This window comes from Taurulus bubalis (assembly GCF_910589615.1).
Source record: "Taurulus bubalis genome assembly, chromosome: 9".
Classification (NCBI taxonomy): Eukaryota; Metazoa; Chordata; class Actinopteri; order Perciformes; family Cottidae; genus Taurulus; species Taurulus bubalis.
The window spans coordinates 18880452-18900216 of record NC_136597.1 but is presented as its reverse complement, the minus strand read 5'-3'; the positions used below and the strand labels follow the sequence as shown (position 1 = coordinate 18900216).

Below are 19765 nucleotides of genomic sequence, written 5' to 3'. Positions count from 1 at the left end.
CTCGTCAGTCTGTTGTGCTTGTCTTACATTCGAGGGGTGAAAAATACATCTCTGTTTTCGATCTTTTTCTTCTTCTTCTTCGTTTTCCAAGGGCATCCGTGAGCGAATCAGTGCGGCAGCGATGCGCACGTCTGACGGCTAGACGGAGCCAGAGGGAAGGAGCTCGTTTTTGTTTCCGTCAGTCGTTGAGTTTTCAGACTTATCGGTCGCCTCGAGGGTTCAAGCGCTCTGCTTTAGCTCCATCTCGGTTCACCGCCTGGCTCTAGGATGCGACGTCACGAGCTGCTCGCGCCTGACAGATGTTGCTGTGCTGCAGTTGCATGGGCATAGGTTTCTTCGCTTGCTCTCGCTGTGTGTGTGTGTTTTTTCTAGGTGGGGGGGAGATGATTCTGCAAAACGGTTCGTGCGATAGATGCTAAGCCCTCGCTCTGTGCTCGGACAGATCGCAACTCTCATTTAGTCTTCGGGATTACATAAAATGATACCTGGATCTGCCGCATCAATGCTACCGTCTGCAGAAGCTGCGAAATTGTACCAGACCAATTACGTCCGCAACTCCCGCGTCATCGGACTTCTATGGGCCATCTTCACTATCCTGTTCGGTATTGTTAACGTGACCATCTTCTCTCAGCCTTACTGGATAGGGGATGGCGTGGATACGCCGCAGGCCGGCTACTTCGGCCTTTTCCACTATTGCGTCGGAGACGGCATCGCCAGAGAACTGGCCTGCCAGGGAACCTTCACTGAGTTCGCCGCTATCCCCTCCACCGCGTTCAAGGCCGCCTCCTTCCTCATCGGAATGTCCATGATGCTGGTTTGCTCCTGCATCGGCTGCTTCAGTCTCTTCTTCCTCCTCAGCACCTCCACCGTGTACAAGATCTGCGGCTGGATGCAAGCGGCGTCAGGTATAGTGCCGCTCAGTAGCACCGATAGTGGGATGCAGGGGGCTGGAAGGGAACCGTGGAAAGAAGATTTATATATTGTCACTGTATTCACAACATGTAGGGAAGGCATAGGTATGACAGCATTGCACCGTTATCTTCCCAGCAACAGCAAACAGTTACAAGCTAATATTATCTCAAATTAAATGTTGGGCCCAAGAGACAATATTTGAAGTGACTAGGGCATCATTTCTTTCTGATAAGGTCCCTGACATGATACGTTTTGGGAAGCCTTAAACTGGTTGATTGATCAGTTGATTAGATACATGAACTGTCAGTGGGTGCAGCCAAAGAGAGAAGATAAGCAGACAGTGTCCAGGATCTCTTCTGGAGCTGTCAGCCAACACTGCTGAACAGACAGTGCTGTCCATGGTGCTGAAGTGCTGCTGAGGACATTGCTTGTGTATTTACAGCTACATGTGAAGTGTATCACCTTATTTGATAACATCCTGTTATACTAGCATTTACAAATATTGCTGATATAAATCATCCATCTGCAACTGGAAACATTGATAATTTTTCATTTTTAGTCCTGACTGATTTTTCACTTTTTTGATAGCCATTTAGGCCAATTAGACCGGATACTGACTATAATAACCAGACCAGGTATCGGCCATGAAGTGACCAATCCACATTAACTACAGTGTATTTGTCAATGTCACGAGTGTTTTGCAGTTTTCACTGACCTCATAATCCTTTTGTTACTATATTAGATATACTTCACTAACCAACCACACAGATATTGGATTGATACTCGGTAATGGTAGATACACTGAGTTAAGGACTCGGTATCAGGAGAAAAAAAGTTGGATGGGTGCGTTTCTTGTTCCGGTCCTGTTTTGAATTTTGGTGGGCAGTGGTCCATTTGTTTCACATTAGGAAGCTGTATTGTGCCTTTAACCAGTCTGTGCTTTATATACTGTATCAATACAGAAACATTGTTATCTTGACATTTATTTATCCATCATAATGCTTTCTCCTAATACAGCACCACAACATAAGTGCACAGATAATACCTCGGAAAAATGCATATCTCTTTTCATTCTTGGTCAAAATGTATGCTCCAGGATATCTGGATAATATAATGCAGAATTTAGAAATGTAACGTTTTTTATGAGATTGCGTGACCACATCAGATATGCACTTAATGCATGATTAGGGTGGTTGTATAGCACCTAAGATGAATAGCTGCAGCCAAATATAAACTATGAACTGTTTTTTTTTGTATGACCTGCAGTCTATCTGCTGCCAGCAGGTGTGTGTGGGTGTGTTTGTGTGGTAGAGTTAGGGGTGTTAAGGGTGTTGAAATGCTGTCGAGGTCAGGGGTTCAGCTGCCAGTGTAACTGTGAGCTGATGTCATCCAGTGTGAGTGGAGACCTGCAACATCTGAAAGAAGTCCAAACGTTGCCAAACATCGTGTCTGCTCAGCTGAACCCAGTGGGCTTCCTGTTTGCAACGAACACAAATGAGGGGGGATAAGTTGGACCAGCTCCAGCTCAGTGTGTTATGTTGGGCTGAATTAATGCAATAAGCCTGTTTAATGAGGAGACCGCCAGGCTTTGTGCTTCTGTAGCTAAGAGATGAAAGAGAAAGCCAAGAGAAGAGACCCTGTCCACAGCAGACTGGCGCAGGGATGCCTAATGAGGGAGCCTGGGTGCTTAGCACTGTCAAACTTCATCCCGCTTATCTGAAGGTTAAACTCACGCTGCCTTCACTGTTGAGGACAGGTGGCCCACTGGCATTTGTAATGGATCCCTTACTGTCACCTGATGTTTTGATAGAGAGGTACAAATCATCAATATTATAGTGATAAATGACAGGCCCAAATTGTTCGTAATTGTAAGTAAGTAAGTAAGTAAAATTTATTTGTACAGCGCCTTTCGCAGACCAGGGTCACAAGGCGCTTCATAATTACAATAAAACAATACACAGATTAAGAAGTACAAACACATATAACTTAAAAAAAGGCCAAGACAACTCAATGACGATCATAACAGCCCCAAGGCAATTAAACAAAAGCCTTGACAAATAAAAGGGTCTTGAGTTTCTTTTTGAAGGAGTCAACAGACTCCATTGAACGCAGGGAGAGCGGACGATCGTTCCAAAGCCTGGGAGCAACAGCCTGGAAAGATCGGTCTCCTCTAGTCCGGAAACGGGTGCGTGGAGCCATCAGCAGATTCTGACCCACAGACCTCAGAGCCCGAGCTGGGGTGTAAGGCTGGATCAGATCATTGATGTACGGTGGAGCCTGACCATGTAAAGCTCTAAAAGTTGAAACCAGAATTTTAAAATTGATCCTAAAGGAAACTGGCAGCCAATGAAGTGCTTTGAGAATAGGGGAGATGTGTGTCCTCCTATTAGAGTGGGTCAGGATTCTCGCTGCAGAGTTTTGCACTAACTGCAGACGAGACAGCTCCTTCTTGTTTAGACATGAAAATAAACTATTACAGTAGTCTAAACGTGAAGACACAAATGCATGAATGATCAGCTCCAAATCATTTTGTGACACCATTTTCCTAAGTTTGGAGATGTTCCTCAGCTGGAAAAAAACAATTTTTGATCAGCTGTTTGCAGTGTTGCACTAATGACATGTCTTTGTCCAATACAACACCCAGGTTTCTTAGGCTCGGTTTAACAGACTGGCCCAAGTCACCTAGGTACTGGAATTAAGTCATCAGGGGCAATAACCAGTGTTTCTGTTTTGTCCACATTTAGCTGCAAGGTATTATCACTTAGCCATTGTTTTATCTCCATCAAGCAATGAACTAAGGAATTTAGCCTCTGAAGCTCAGTCGGCTTGAAAGAGCAGTAAAGCTGAATATCATCAGCAAACATGTGGTAAGAAACATCAGAAAATCTCTGGATGATTTTCCCAAGGGGATCAAATATAACAAGAATAATACAGGCCCCAAAACAGAACCTTGAGGGACTCTACACAACAGATCTGCTGACTCAGACCTTATTTGATTAGCTGTGACACTAAAGCTACGCCCAGATAGGTATGACGAGAACCAATGTAAAACTGACCCTGACAGCCCTACTTCATCCCTCAGTCTACTCAGCAGGATCTGGTGGTCAATGGTGTCAAAAGCTGAGGACAGATCTAAGAGAACTAGAACAGTGCACTTTCCCGAATCAGCAGACATCATAATGTCACTGGACACTTTCAGTAAGGCTGTCTCTGTAGAGTGATGTTTGCGGAAACCAGACTGAAACGTCTCATGGATGTTACTTTGATCCAGGAATAATGACAGCTGTTCAGCGACCACCTTCTCTAGGATCTTGGACAAGAGTGGAAGCTTTGAAATAGGCCTGAAATTACTGAGGTCAGTCGGGTCTAATCCTGTCTTTTTAAGTATCGGCTCCACTATGGCATGCTTAAATGTATTGGGAAACACACCTGTAGAAAGAGAGAGGTTAACCATTTTGGTAACCCAGGGGCCAATTACATCAAACACTTTCACAAAGAGCCTACACGGAAGGACGTCGGATGAGCAAGAGGAGGGTTTCATCTTGGACACCAGTGCCGAGATATCAGCATGAGTCACAGACTTAAATGAGGACCACAAGCTGGAGACAGGCTCAATGACAGCAGGGGTTCCACACAAAAGAGGAGGGATTTTCTCCTTGATCATCCTAATTTTGTCAGTGAAAAATCTCAACAATGCATTGCTGTCAGCTTCACAAAACACAGGGGTAATTGGAGCAGCAGGACATACAAGCAAATTGATCGTGTCAAACAACACTTTAGGGTTTTTCTTATTTACTGCTACCAGCTGACGAATATAATCAGATCTGGCATTTTCCACCATCTCATAGTATGAGGACACAAGATCCCTGAGATAAAGTCTGTGCACCTCAAGGTTAGTGGATTTCCACAGACGTTCAGTCTTTCGGCATTCTCTTCAGACTCAGGGTATCTTCATTTGCCCAAGAGCACCCTTTTTTCTGTATTGACAAGTTCGATTTAACAGGTGCCACCTGATCCAGAATATTAACACAGTGATTGGTGAAACAGTGAATGAAATTGTCCACTTTGAGGCAATCCATGAACAGAAGAGGGATTGTGTGTGTGTGTGTGTGTGTGTGTGTGTGTGTGTGTGTGTGTGTGTGTGTGTGTGTGTGTGTGTGTGTGTGTGTGTGTGTTTGCAAGAGAAACAGAGAATGAGAAACCCTTGTCTATATTTCTGTATTGCTCCTTTTACATAGCAATGGGGATACGCCACATCTCATCTCGTGCCAATAAACACCAATGTTGTTTTTTCATAGAAAGGCTAGATTTATTTCCATATATGGTTATTTCCTTGTCTTCATTGCAACCTGATATTGTATGAAAAAGCAGAAGCAACACCATGCCTCACTGTAAAGTGCTTTTCAGATACACTAGCTCAATATCAAGGTCATATCTGTTGGCCACATATAAGGATACACCGATCGGACGTTTTCAGTATCAGCCGATACCGAGTACCGATTTGATACTGGTGTTTAATTAATAAGATGTATCTCACACGATGTGAGACTGAGATGATTCTTTTATGTGTAAGGCAAACAGGCTTGACTTTAATATAGCTTTACAAACATTGTAAAACATTTTTTAACAAATACATACATAGATATAAATTAACTAAATTATTATGATTGATTTTCGTTATTAAATAATAAATCGTACACAAGCAACTTGGTAAAGAATATAAAGTGTAAACCGTTTTAATGTTGCAACAAAATAGTAAAAACTTAAGCAGGAAATGCAAATTCCAATATGTATTATATAAACATAGAATTTTATTGAATAGATCCCCCCTTTGTCTCTGATACCCAATCTAGCTATTTAAAGTATCGTATTTACCCAATATCCGATATTGGTATTTGTGCATGCCTTGCCAAATATACGTCATTTAAGTGATGCCACACTTGAAGCATCTGTCACAAATCTCCGTGGGCTGAGGGCAGAAGGCTGTGCATAAACACTTAACAACATATAACAAATTCAGCCATCTCCAGGAAAACGTTTTCTATGAAGCTCAGGTAAAAAGAAATGCTGAATGTTTAATGACAAAGCTAACCACCAGAAAACATTTGAACTCTTGAAATGTCTACCTCAGCCAAAGAAAGCTGAGTGCAAAAATGCTCCATCCTGCCCGGGATGTACTTGTAGCCTTCTGTTACCTTACAAGAGCTATTTCCATCTGTGCATCTGCTCAAGTCCATGGCATGCAGATGTAAGCATGTTTTTTTCCCCGCTAAGCCGAGCTCACGAGATGCATGACGCACAAGCTCCTTTACTTATCCCTTTCTGGTACTTCAACACAATTTCACCCTTCTGTGCATCTCATCTGCTCATTTTGACCTCGCCGTATTTCCAATTCCACTCTCTTTTCATACCTTTTCTTTCCCTCAACTCTCATCCTTCTTTTCTTTTATGATGTTCCAGTGAGAGTATGTGCTGTTCATTTGTCTCTCCATCCTTTCAGTCATGTAACTGCAGTTTTTCAGGGGTCTGCCAGCCAATTAACTAATAAGACTGTGAGGTTAATGATAATTACTTTTCAGTTGTATATTCTGTTTCTTCTAAGAAGATTCTGTTTCTTCTCAAAATTATGAGTCATACCTGTGAATAAGCTATGTAGGCTTGTAAAGTCAGCAGAACAACTGTGCAGACTGAGGGAAAGATATAAGCTGATTTTTAACTGCCTGGATTTACTTTCGTGTCAGGTGCCTTTTTTCAATCTTTTTGTTGTGGTCCGTTCTGTCAGTGTAGGCTTTGGATGTTTTCTCTTCTTTCTCTCTGAGTTTCGTTATCTGGGTTTCTGTAGCTATCACTCCCATGGTCCATTCGCTCTATTGAGAGGCTTGTTCTGAGAGGAGCATTAAAGCCTAGTTGAATGCAGAGGTGGAAAGTGGTGGCGTTTAGCACGAGAGCCGCTGTCATAGAGCTGCACTCTTCACTGCAGCAGGTTAAACAGAAAAGTGTGTTCCAGCTCTCCAGAGTTAATGCTGCAAGTGATCACTTTTGTCTTGAAACATATCTGGCCTTTCAAGGCCGATTAGTGCTTAACTGAGGAAAAGGGCGATTCTGTTACTTCTGCGTGTTGCTTTGCTTCCTGTGTATGTGTGCAAGCTTCACAACGTTCTGTTTTTTCAGGAGACTAGGAGATGCACATCCTTTGTCTGCATGCTAATACATGACCATCAATGCACATGGGCTTTATTCACTTTTTCTTGCAACATGCATCTTTGTTGAATTACAACTTCCTCAATTTGCCTATCACAAACAACATTATGCTACAGCAGGAAAAAAGCAGATAAATGAAACACATTTCTAATAAAAATGGTCTATAATTGCTCCAATCCCAAAATTGTAAACAAAGAAAATGTTTTTCCAAAGATATATATTAACTTGGAGCACAATAGGGCATTTACTGTGGCCTTTTAAATGAACATCTTAAGTGTTCCCTGTACAGTCTGTGTAGTGTGAATTTGCCCAATTGTATCAATGGACGATATCCTCCTATTAATGTGAGTGACACAGCAAACAAGACCTGAGAAGGGATTGCGGTCTTAAAATGAAGGGGTGTCGGGTAAGCGACGAGGGGATGAGGGTTGAGGGATGTGAATGGAAGGATGTGGTGGAAGGGGGAGGGATGTGGAAACTGAGGCAACAAGGAAGCGAGCAGGTCAGTTGTGCTGTATTAGGGGAGCGGTCTTTGTCACCGAACTTAGTTATAAAACTTAAGTAGGCTTCAGAAATCTTTGGCTGAAATCCACACTGGTCGTCTGGTGTACACGGAAGTGGAAGTCAGGTGGTAAAGAGAAGTGAAGACAACTTGTTCGGGTAGATTGCAGAGCCAATCTATATTCTCACTGGCTCTTTTCAGAGCAGCCCTGCAACTAAATGTGCTGACCCACAACCTTTTTTCAATCAAATCAACTGGATGCACAACACTGCCTTGTGCACTAATCCACACACACGTGGCACCTTCGCCGCAGGTGAGATAGTGATGATCCATCGAGTACGTGTGAATCTCCGTTGCTCTTTTTCTGTCTGAGCGGTTGTCTGTCTTTTATCCCGTCTCACCTATTTAATTTACATGCATGTACTGTCCATATGCCTTTCCAGTAATTACATGGCTTTTCAACACAGCAAGAGATTCTGCTGGATGCAATGTGCTGCTGTTTTAACGCAGAACAAGCCTGAGATCGTGTTTTTGGACATCAAACCGTACAAATCAATGATGTTTAACGAGCCCGCACTTTGTGAGTTTGGGTGTAGCGCTGTGGAATACAGACTCCAGCCCACCCATCACCATGACTCCCCTGTGTTTTGTGTCCCGTAGCCCTGCAGGGTGTGCACTATAGATTTGAGTTAATCCCTGAGATCAGAAGTGGCCTGGCTCGGGCCAGAGCTCTGGCTGGGGAGACTGTTGATTTATTCCACAGGGAGGAAAGGCAAGGACACCGTGACCTACGGAAAGAAACGTTTGTCGGGGGTATTACTAATTTTGCTTGAATAATGTGAATACTTCTTCTACCACTGCATATGCAAAACATATAAAAGTAATACATTATTTCTGTCAGCGACAGTAGTTCGTAGTCAATCCAGCCTTTTGCATTGTTTGCATTCCTCCTGATGCAATTCAAAAAAATTAAAAATCTGTCGCAAATTAGTCACAACTGCATTTCGTGAAGCAACCATGTGTTGCATAATGACAACAAATGATGTCATGTCGTTCAAACGTGGTGTCTGGAGGGAGGATTTATGAAATCTCTTATTTTAATATTTTTTTCTCTCGTATTTTTATACATTTTCCCTGAAAATGTCGCTACATCATTGGTGCTCTGCCGCAGCCTTGCAGTCTGTCCTGAGAGCAGCCCAAGCCGCGGCTGTTTGCCCATAAACCGGTGGCCAAGCCAGTATTTTCATAGATCATTTAAAGGTCTCTTTTGATCGCCATTGCCCTTGCCAATCTTTATCCTCTGTGAAGGTACAGGCTGCATCTGGACCTGTTACATAAGCCCTCCACCCCAGCCTGCTCACTGCGGTTTACGCTCCACTCCTCCCTCAAATCCTCTCTCTCCCCCTTCCTCCACTACCGCTACCTTCGCATCCCCACCTCTGCTTGAAACCTGAAGTGCTACATTTATTGAAGAGGCACATGTCTCACTCTTATGTCAGCCTTATATCACTTGGGTGTAGTCACTCGATAATTTCAGAGTGCACCATGTCTCTCCTACTCCATGTCCTGCTTCTCTTGGAGGCGATTGCAGATTTTTCTCCTCTCTAACGGCAACTTCAATCAATGTGTAACAGTGAGGCGCCGTCTCACCGGATGGTCTGTGTGGACATTAAGAGTCAGAGCACGCACGCTGTCTGAACATACACCATTTGGCCAAAGTAGGCATGATTTAAAAAAGAAAGAAACTAAACTTCTACTGTAAAGATGACAAGTCACAAAAGATGAGACCGATAGATGAGACGGACAGATGGCGTTAGAGATATCCTAGCAACCACTTTTCACATTACTAGCTGAGACTTGTTTTAAACCTGCATGTTTTCATGAATCACCCTCTCCTGTTGGGTATTCTCTTTTTTTGGATAAAGCCAATTGTTCTATGAAAATTGTATTTCTAAAGATGTCCTTCTTGCTGTGTTTCATTCCTTATTGTGAAAGTCAGAGTGCTTGACGCAGCCTGTAGGTACGCTAAGATATGCTAAATGTGCATGCAGGAATATTATCTGCAGCATTGCAAGATGGTTGCAAAGTTTTTCCAAGACTTGTCATGGTAAAGGATACTGATGATTTGATGAAATACGCCTTGTACTGCTCCTCCTAATCCTTTAAACTGAATTGATAGGTTAGCTGTGGGCATTATGTGCTCGTTGTGCAGAACATTGATGAAGCTGTTGACAGCGAGGGATGCAGAAGATGCCTGGAAGCTTCTTGCTTCCCTCCAGCTAACACTGAGTTTTGCCAGCAACTGAAGCATAAATAGAAATAGATTTGGAATGTGGACAGCTCATCTCAAGAAGCATGATCCTCATCTTCCAGGAGAGATAGTTGGAGCCAGTTTTAAAAGTTTATCTCGCTCCACTTTCCACCATATCGCTGACACTTATAGAAAATAGAACCGTCTTAAGTTTGTCTTCTGCCAGCTGTCTAAACAAATGTGTATCTCCTGTCAATGCTGTGTGAAACTATGAAACTAACTTCTATATATTTCTCATTATTTTCATTTTCACATAAATTGACATATGTTACATCACTAACAAAGTAACACAGGAGACAGTTTCTATTGCACTATTCTCACATTTATAACCCTCTTTCTTTTGTTCTCTTACAACCCCATCAATTTGGGAGAAGCTGACCTCAGTGGTGACACATTTTCACAATCCATTTAGTTCCACTATACAGATCATACACTCTTAATTGCCCCATTTATCAGGATGCAATTATGGCATATCACTGTCATTGTCTTTGGCCGTCTTCCTTTGGTACTCATCGACTCGACTTTGGAGCCTGTGTGAAGAAAGGAGGTTAATACCGCCCACACATCATTAGAGTCCGGACTGGCCATGGGAAAGATTTGATGAATCAGTCTCATTCCATTCTCTTTTGACTACCTCACTTAAGTAGCTCTATGAGGTGAAGCAGGAACCTTATTTTCTGTATTGAGTTATGGTAATTATATGATGAAGGGAAATCACAGACATGATTATGGAAGCCTATAGCCTGCCAAATGCAAACAGAAGAATAGCAGAAACACTAAATTGAGGCTCCCTTGGTAAAAAAAGAATGCAGTCGAAAAGTGTGTTTTTTTTATAAAAACCTATAAATTTGATATGAAAAGGTGATACAATTTCCAACTAGCTCAGGTCCTTTGGTTGTGTGGGACTAATATGTGTTAAAGCTGTTCAAGACTTCAAAAAAATAAAACTGGTGATTTTCAATTAAGATAATTCAGGAACAACAACAATAAGCAAGATTTTACTTCTATGTAGACAGTTTTATGCCTGAACATGGTGAAAAAAAAACAAGAATAGAGAGAATACAGTTTCAAATATTAACACACATCCTGCAGCTCTGTAGGAGATCATCTCCAACAGACGCTGTTTACAGATAAATAAAAGGATGCACTGTTCTTCTTCCTCGATATACATGCTTGTCTCCTCCAGCGACAAAACTGTTTCTTCAACTTGAAAAAAACCCATACTTTTTGGTGCAATCAAGTGCTTGCAGGAAACTCAAACATCCTTTGAAAAAAAAGAGAGACCAGTATTGTAAAATACATGCGGAACCAACCTATTGGTCATTAAAACTTGAAGCTTCTTCTCCCCCTCCCACCTCCAGTGTGGTGTTCGGGCTGCTTGTCTCCAGTCTCAGCAACGTGAGTCATCCAAACACCCAGACAGGCTGTCACACTGTGCCTCAGCACTGGCAGGAGTCTCTCTCTGCCTGGAGCTCAATGCTGGTATGAGCAACGCAGACAACAGGCATCGGGGATGAACCATGTCCTTAGGGGTCGCAGATTACATTACTAACCAATGAAGAACTATCACAGGCTGATATTTTGTTCAGTTTGAATATGAGTTACAATAATGTATTTTTTTTGAGTCTCATAAAGGATACATAAAAGACTGCACAAAGAACCCTTTGAACTGTACTAAGACTTTGGCCACATTCAGGTCACTATTTCACCTGTGGGAGTGTAACATTAGCTATTTCCTGAAAGCAAACATATGCATATTCATGGATAACCCCCAATGGGATAAACACACGAAAATGTGTCCTGTGTCGATTTTATTTTCTGAGCCCACTTCCCAGTTCAGTCAACAGTCTTTTGTTCACCAGCACTGATATTTGTCACTATGCGAGGTGACAAATGATGCTTGAGCCACTGTGTGTATTTCACTCAGAGGGGTGTATTTACCAGTATATCTGCGCATGTGTGCGCATGTAAGACCTTAATCTTTATGCATTGTGAGATAGAGCAGTTTGGGATGTGTGTATGCATAATTCAGTTTGCCACAGCAAGAGAGGAGAAAATGCAATCCACAAAGGACTGTGGGAGTTAAAAAACGTAAATCCCCTTTCATGGTTGCTTAGATGCACTGCAGATGTGTAAGTGATGGAAAGAACTGTGTATTTCCATCTACCACTCAGTGCAATCAATGCCATGCTGAAACGTTGACAACACACTCAGCAGAATTGCAACTGTATTGACAGTGTTTTTGTAAAACATGAGCCAGATGCTATGGAGTAGATTAAACCCTTGTCTTTCAAATGCAGTGTAGAGTATATGTGATTCATTTCTCTTTGTCTGCAAAGAAGATATGCAAATCCAATCAAGCTGCTGCTCTGGAGGTGACATTAGACCTCCAGTCACCTACACTCGCAAATGCCACACAGAGATTATAGGAGGCAATGGGATTCAGTTGGCATCTATGGGATTTAGTTGCCTCTTTGGGGAAAAAGAGCAAACAAGGCTTCTGACGGAACTGCTGCCATCGTCCCGTCCTGTTCCATCTGCCGGTCTGCCCTCGGACTCTCCTGTAGAGCTGTTCGCGCCTAATCTGCCCTACAGTCTCCTGCAAAAGAGACTGTTAGCCAACAAGCTTTTCTCAGTCCAGGTTTCCTCTGACGTGGTGCCAGTGTTCCCAACAAGAGAAAGAGACGAACGCAGAGAGGTGTGTGGCAAAGAGAAACGCTCACTAAATGCTGAGAATAGCTCGGCTGAGGGGCTCCAGCATATGGTAGCCAGTGCCCATGACGTTAGCTTGGTGCTTGCTGGCGGCCACACACGGGACTGGAGCATGGCACCCTACATGGGCTGTGTCTTTCACCACCTCTCTCTCTCTCTCTCTCTCTCTCTCTACCTGTATCTCTGCCTCTCCTTGGCTCGTCATAATCTGTCTCCCCTCTCTCGCCCGTCTGCTGCTCTCCAGAAAGAGCAGGAAAGAGACGGAGAGAAGGGCAAAGCTGAAAGGGTAGTATGATGCCGTCAATTAACATCTCGTCTCGTCGCCGACTGACAGCTGTATTGTGTCAGGTGTGCTGCTATTTCTGTTGGCAGGATTTGGAGCACACCCTTTATTACTGCAGCATGAAGTTCTGCTGCTCTGCAGTATAAGTGGGCAAAGCCACTCAGATGCCAACAGATAATGAGAAAATGTTTTCTTGGGAATAGTTAACTTTCCAAAATCTAATATTTGTTTTTAGCACAAGCTGTGTGTAGCTGTAAGCACCTATATGGCCATTTTAAGTGTTTATTAATGTAGTATTTGTTAGCCATTATAACGTATTATGCTGCTTATAATATATACACAATGGTATGTATAATTTGCTGGATTTGTTCTCTAATTTATTTATTTTGTATTTATTGACATTTTGCATCTCTGTTGATTTGTCTACTTTCACTCTACAGTAGTATATCCCTACTGGTATTTGAATTAATGCACCAGAGGAAATTTAATTTAATATCTCCATGCTATGCATGTATTCAGAATTCCCATATGCAGAAGAGAATTTTAAATATTTAGCAACGCCATGCTGCTTTGCCTACGATATGATGTTACATTAAAGGTTGTTTGATTCCATCTATAAGTGTGAAAACGTCATGTCAACATTTCTTCCTTCCTTTGGTATTATTAACATGCGTGTACGCTGTAAGATGCTCTAGTTTTGAATTTCGATTATCTTCCTCATTATGTAAGTGGATACTGCTGGGATCCTGCTTGTGGATTAGTTGACTCCGGGCTTACTGTAACAATGTTTACAGGGGACATGTGCTCTTCCTATACCCACAAGCTGTTTCTGGGAACAGAAGCGGCATATGTGGCATAATCCTGGCCTGTGCATCCCTCAGAGATGTTTGTCTGCAGAAACAGGCGTCGATGATTTACAGCATTCATGACTGTGACAGATTTGTTTTCGACTCTTGTATCTCTTGCTCTCCTTTGGTCTTCGTCCCCTGATGCTATCAGCATTTGTCAGTGCACAACTCTCTTTCTCTTTCACCTGCCCCAGAGCACTGTGCGCTCTCTCCTCCTGAGTTTCAATGTAATATTCATGATGGCGTTGAGCCGAGCCAAATGCGTGCAGGAGATACCCAGAAGGATCTGGAAAAGCTCGTGTTACCTTTGTTGTAAATGCAGCATGAAGGAGAGAGAAAATAAATGTGTATTCACTCACAAAATATTAAATGGCATTTGGTCTGCCATGGCACTCTCTCTGTTAAGTGAAATATGTTACATAACACCCCATGATGTGCTTAGCATTTATGCTGTTGGGAGAAGCACTGTTGGGAGGATCTCATTTGTCCAAGTTGAAATAGTTATTATCTATATCAACGCACCATTATTCATGATTGTCCATTTCTCAAATCGCCTCTGGAGGACAGCTGCCCCCTTAGGTAACCTGATGACATGACAGCTGACTAATGAGTTCAGCTTTTCAGAACCATATCAGGATGGACAGCTCCCTCTCAAAGCACTATACTTGTTATCTTTGTTAAAAACGTTGTATTGTTTTACTTTATTTCCTATTCATTGTAGTGTTTTTTGCTTTCTCCAGCCGAGGAATGAAGCCCTTTCCACCCAGCCAAGACTCAACATGTTACGGTCCTCACTGCTGTGAATGCAAGTCTTTGCTCTTGATTAGATGTATGATTGACATATGGATCTACAAAAATCCCACCAATCCAATGGAGAACATGTTAAAATGAGAACACATATTTTCAACATGGCAAGATATTTAAAATGACTGCAATCAAGTATTATAACAGCAATGCATCAAATGAAGATTTGAAAACAGTGTGAAAACAATGTGAAAAACATTTCTCAAAAGGATGTAAAAAAAAAGTAAAAAAAAAAACACTGTACACAGTATGTGCTAAATTAGCGAGTAACTGGTGCAAAAGAGACACATATTTCCCTCAGCAGCTGGTTGAGAACAAAAACAGTTGAAACAGAGTTAATACTTAGATTCAGCAAGAGGACAAAAACACGACTCCAAATAATTGTTGCTCAGCAACTGCTGAATGTATAAATAAGTAGGCGTAGTTTGAAGCCTCATTCATACTTTGAAATTCTAAATTAACCTTAAAATTCTGTGCCGATTTATATTTTTGCAGCTCTATCAATTTTGTTTAAACCTGGCATTTCGGCACAGTTGCAGATAAAGATTAGGTTACATCAGTGTTTCCCTTATATTCATTCTGCGCACCGCTGCTGCAGAATTATGAGCGCTGCTGTTAAAGTTTAACATGATCATTGATATTCTCTGCCCTCGTGTTTCACCAAGTGCAGGACTTAGCCACTCCACACACAAAACAAAGCAAATGAGAGACAGGTGAAGTGAAGATAAAGTGATCAGTACTTGTTACAAACAGGCTTGGTAGTGAATAGTATTATACTATTTGTAGATTTAGATTCCAGCAGTGGCTGCGTAGCGTTGTTTCTGACTCATGTGATCCAAACATTTACAATAATTATATATTAACTAAGCGTTTTATTCGCGCAAAAGTCAAAATTTGAAAATAGATAGATTTAATCATTTTGATCTTTTGCGTGCTGCACATAACAGGAGGAACGCACAATACATCAACGTTGTATTCACAACTATTTTCTGCCGCCTCCAAGTGGCCAAAACAAAAGAAAGACCACATTTAACATGACATTAAACAATATAATCCTAAAACCAAAACTTGAGCATGTAGTAGAATATTTCACTGCAGTACTCTTCCATCTGTCCATCTGAGCCTGAATAAGTCCTTGTTTCTGAAACTGTGTGCATATGAATTTGTTATCACAGTACGAGCCATGGGGAGAAGGTAGAGGAGGAGTCGAGGGGATACCCGGTCTGTTAGGTATGCAGTTTGTCTGCAGCGTGTACTGCGCTGTAATTTCCCTCTTACTTACTTTCTCTCACTGAAATGTCTCTCAACACCCCCGGATGTCTTTTGGCACTATTAAAGACTGCAGTTTTACTGTATTGTAACAAACCGCAGTGTGTGGGCTGTGAAGAGAGTATATTGTTCTGTTCCTTTGGGTGTAAGACTGTGCAGAACGAATATACAAACGAGGTCAATAACAAGCAAGTTAAATACACACACAAAGTACGCCAATGTGAGCAACATGCATGCCCTTAAAAATGCAGATTACATGATTAGCAGACTAGAATAAAGTGCAAAAGCCAACATCCAGTATACAAACAAGCAGCATTAAGGGAGGAAACATTGCAAGCAAGTGTTTGGGGGGGGATAAAGAAGTGGGTTTTGCTCTATTAATAATGTGCAATGCACTGGGGATAATTGTGCAGTCAGCTTATTTTTCCAGGTCATCTGCTGTTCTGCTGCAACATCACCTCAAAGGAGAACCTAATCCAAATTGAAGATGAGAGAGATTTTACCCCTTGGGCAAAAACTGAGAATGATGAAGGCTTAGTTGAAAATCTAAAGAGTAAGAGAAAAGGCTGCAAGAGCTTTCGTGGGCTTTCATTTTTTCTTTTTCTTGCGCTATTCTGCCGCAGCATCACCTCATAGAAGAACCTCTTTTAAACTAAAGATGAAAGAGATTCAAATTGCAGATGAGAGGGATTTTGCCCTTTGGGAAAATACTGAGAATAAGGAGCAGCGAGTTAAATCTAATATTGCACCTATTTATTATCCAAGAAGTGAAGAGACATCCGTGAGATTTTGTAACAAAACAAGTAAACTATGTGAATGTAAGTAAATCCCAGGCAGTTTTACAGGACATTTCATATGATCAGAACAGCTATACGCTCTAATACTCTCTTGTTGCTTTTGTGTCCGGTTTTGACTGGTGCTGTGGCTGTTTACTGCAATTTTTACGGCTCTTCCACTTGCACTCATTGTGTCTAGACACTTCCCACCTTAGGGAGGGAATGAAAATCAATGTGATAAATGCAATAGAGACACAGCAAAATCACCAGAGAGGAGAATACTCAGGCATATTCTTCTTCTTTATTTCTCATTCCCCCACAAAATCTCTTTATCCTTGATTATCCATTTATCACACTGCACTTTCCTGCCCAAACTCATTTTCATTCTGCTCATACCTTTTGTTCCTCCTCCCTCTCTTTCATCCACTCTTCCTCCTAATGTTGCCAGCTCTCTTTAACCCTTTCTTCCCCTCTCTGCCTCACACTAGGTGTCTTTCTGGTGCTGGGTTGCATGATCTATCCTGATGGCTGGGACAGTGACGAGGTACGGCGGATGTGCGGAGAGCAGACAGACAAGTACAGCCTGGGGGCCTGCTCTGTGCGTTGGGCCTACATCTTGGCTATTATGGGCATCCTGGACGCTCTCATCCTCTCCTTCCTGGCCTTTGTTCTGGGGAACCGGCAGGACGGACTCATGACAGAAGAGCTGCTGGCTGAGAGCAAGGGTGAGAATGTCCTGTCTAATCTGATCAAATGTGATATTTTATTGATCTCCTTTGGGAAATTCACTCTTTGCATATGCACTGTGCTGGAAGTCAGAGCTAAGTTTAGAGTAGCACTCCAGGAGCATGTTGGGATTCACTTGAAATTATTTATTTTGGGTGTCAGACAGCTTCTTCAATCAATACGCTACCTTTCTCATCAAATCTATATTTCTATTCTTGGAGTGAAATCATAAATATTTCTCCACAATTATCACACACAGTAAATGTATCTAGAACTGGAAACAGATTCTCCTGCATTTTCAATTGATTTACTCTTAGATACGAGAGTCACTGATTTTTTTTTTGTCTTTGTGGTTCCAGACAAATCCCTCTAAATGTTCAGTCTCATGGTAATTTGTGCAATAATGAGCTGGTAAAGTCATACACTTGAAATAAATGAGAATACTTTAAAGCTTGATTTAAGAATAGACTGCATTTATCACAAAATGCAACTTTCCACCAGACTGAAAATAGAAAGTGTTCACTCATAGATAGTGAAACAACATATACTCATCTGGCAAACTCTGCGCTCTTTTGTTTACAAGATCTGAAAGTAAAGTTTGGATGTAATGAACTTCAGATAGAGCCTATAAAGAAACAAACTAAATTCAGGAGGCTATAAATGAATTTCAACATAACCAAGAGGACTGCATGAGCCATCTTTTGAATAATGGGTTTATTTTATTTTTTTAAAGAAGAGATCAGATCAGCAGACATTAATAAGAAACCATGTGCACTCCTAAGCCCCTAACAAGCAGCTATATTTTGTCCACAGACCTACGAATGGCATAAATAAAATAAAATAACCCATTTGGCTACAGACATGAGCATGCACTGAAAAAGAAGAGCGTTGCAACGTTTTCAACTTATTTTACTATTCCATTTTGGAACGGTCTGCAAAATGTGCAAGTGTTGTTGCGGAAAAATTGGTCTATGAAATGGTTTATTCAGATAAGAGATCAGTGTCACGGGGCATTTTTGCTTTCAAGCGATGTATATTAAGTCAAGGTTGAGTGAGGATTCAACCAGATGCCATCACAAATAAGGTAATAAGCTGCTTTTTACCTGTGAAGGGGTTTAACACCCTTAAAATTACATTTTGAATATTTTCACTAACCATAACTATCTTTCAAGTCACATATTTTCTCCCTACTGTCATGACTGCACAATGACCCAAAGACTGTGTCAGACTCCAGTGAACCATCACGCCTCACTTTCCCACCAAAGGTCTCCCATACACTCAGGGGATGTGATGATTTAATCATGGTAATGGCCTGACCTATACGCTGGTGACCATGCATGTGTAATGAAATCTGCATTACTATCACATGCATGAAGTACTGGGAAGAGGTCCAGGTATGTCTCCCAGTGGGAAATGGGAGTAGTTTGTCTGTGCACTAGATAGTAAAGGAACCAGACAGGCATGGCCAACCTATTAAACAAAAGTATGGAGAAAGAATGAAAAGGAAGGAGGGAAAAGGAAGAAAAAAACTTTGAATGCCACCCTCTTATTATGATAGAAGTAAATGTTACATCATCATGGTGTCATGGTTGATCATCTGTGCATACAGCTGGCAAATTCAGTCACAGAGTCATATAAGCAGCAGATGCGATATGTGCAATTTCTATTTTCTCATCTCAAATTACCTTTAAATGCCAAATATGAGACAAGATGAACGATCGAAAGACCAATGAATGGGATTATCAATAAACAGCTTCACTTTGTACTGATGTACCATTCCTTATTTGATGGCTCTGGATAATCTACTATTTATGAATTTTTCATTTCATTTAGCTGACACTTTTATCCAAAGCGACTTACATTGTTTTGCTCTATACACCATAGACACAGCAACAGGGAGCAATTAGGGGTTAAGTGTCTTGCTCAAGGACACATCGACATGGGCTAGCGGAGCCGGAGCTCGAACCACCGATCCTCTGATTGAAAGACGGGCATGCTAACCACCGACCACAGCTAACCACTGAGCCAGAGTCGCTGTTGTGAATAATTCACAACAGCTCAATAGTCTTATACCAATCAGCTCATCCCTGATGCCATCTACTGGTGTTTGTGTGTAACATAACCAGTCATAGTGAGGGATGCATGCCTTTGACAATGTGTGAACATGGGAGTCTAATAATAGCATGACCTTGAGAACCTGTTGTGGTAGTTTAATATTTTACCCAGTGTTTTTGTTTTTGCAGGGGGAGGCAACGCCTAACCAAATATTTAGGTAAGTAGGGACGAAGCATAATCAACATCTTGAAATATGTACATGTCAATTATGTAAGCCATCATGCACACTGTGATTTCTTCTTAATATTTAATAGTCAGTGTAATGTAAATCAATTTTACAATCTACACTAGTCCTCATTCTTTGCC

The 19765-nt window shown here is 41.6% G+C and overlaps 1 protein-coding gene across 1 annotated transcript; it reads left to right on the top strand.

Moving 5' to 3' along the window:
- Positions 1-478: 478 nt before the first annotated feature.
- Positions 479-19618, top strand: LOC306740991 (LHFPL tetraspan subfamily member 3 protein-like; the record flags this gene model as incomplete). Its single annotated transcript, XM_079223242.1, has 3 exons — positions 479-905; positions 17107-17343; positions 19588-19618. The coding sequence occupies 3 exons, from the start codon at positions 479-481 to the stop codon at positions 19602-19604; spliced, it is 681 nt and encodes a 226-aa protein (XP_079079368.1). The 3' UTR covers positions 19605-19618.
- Between the last annotated feature and the right edge of the window lie 147 nt (positions 19619-19765).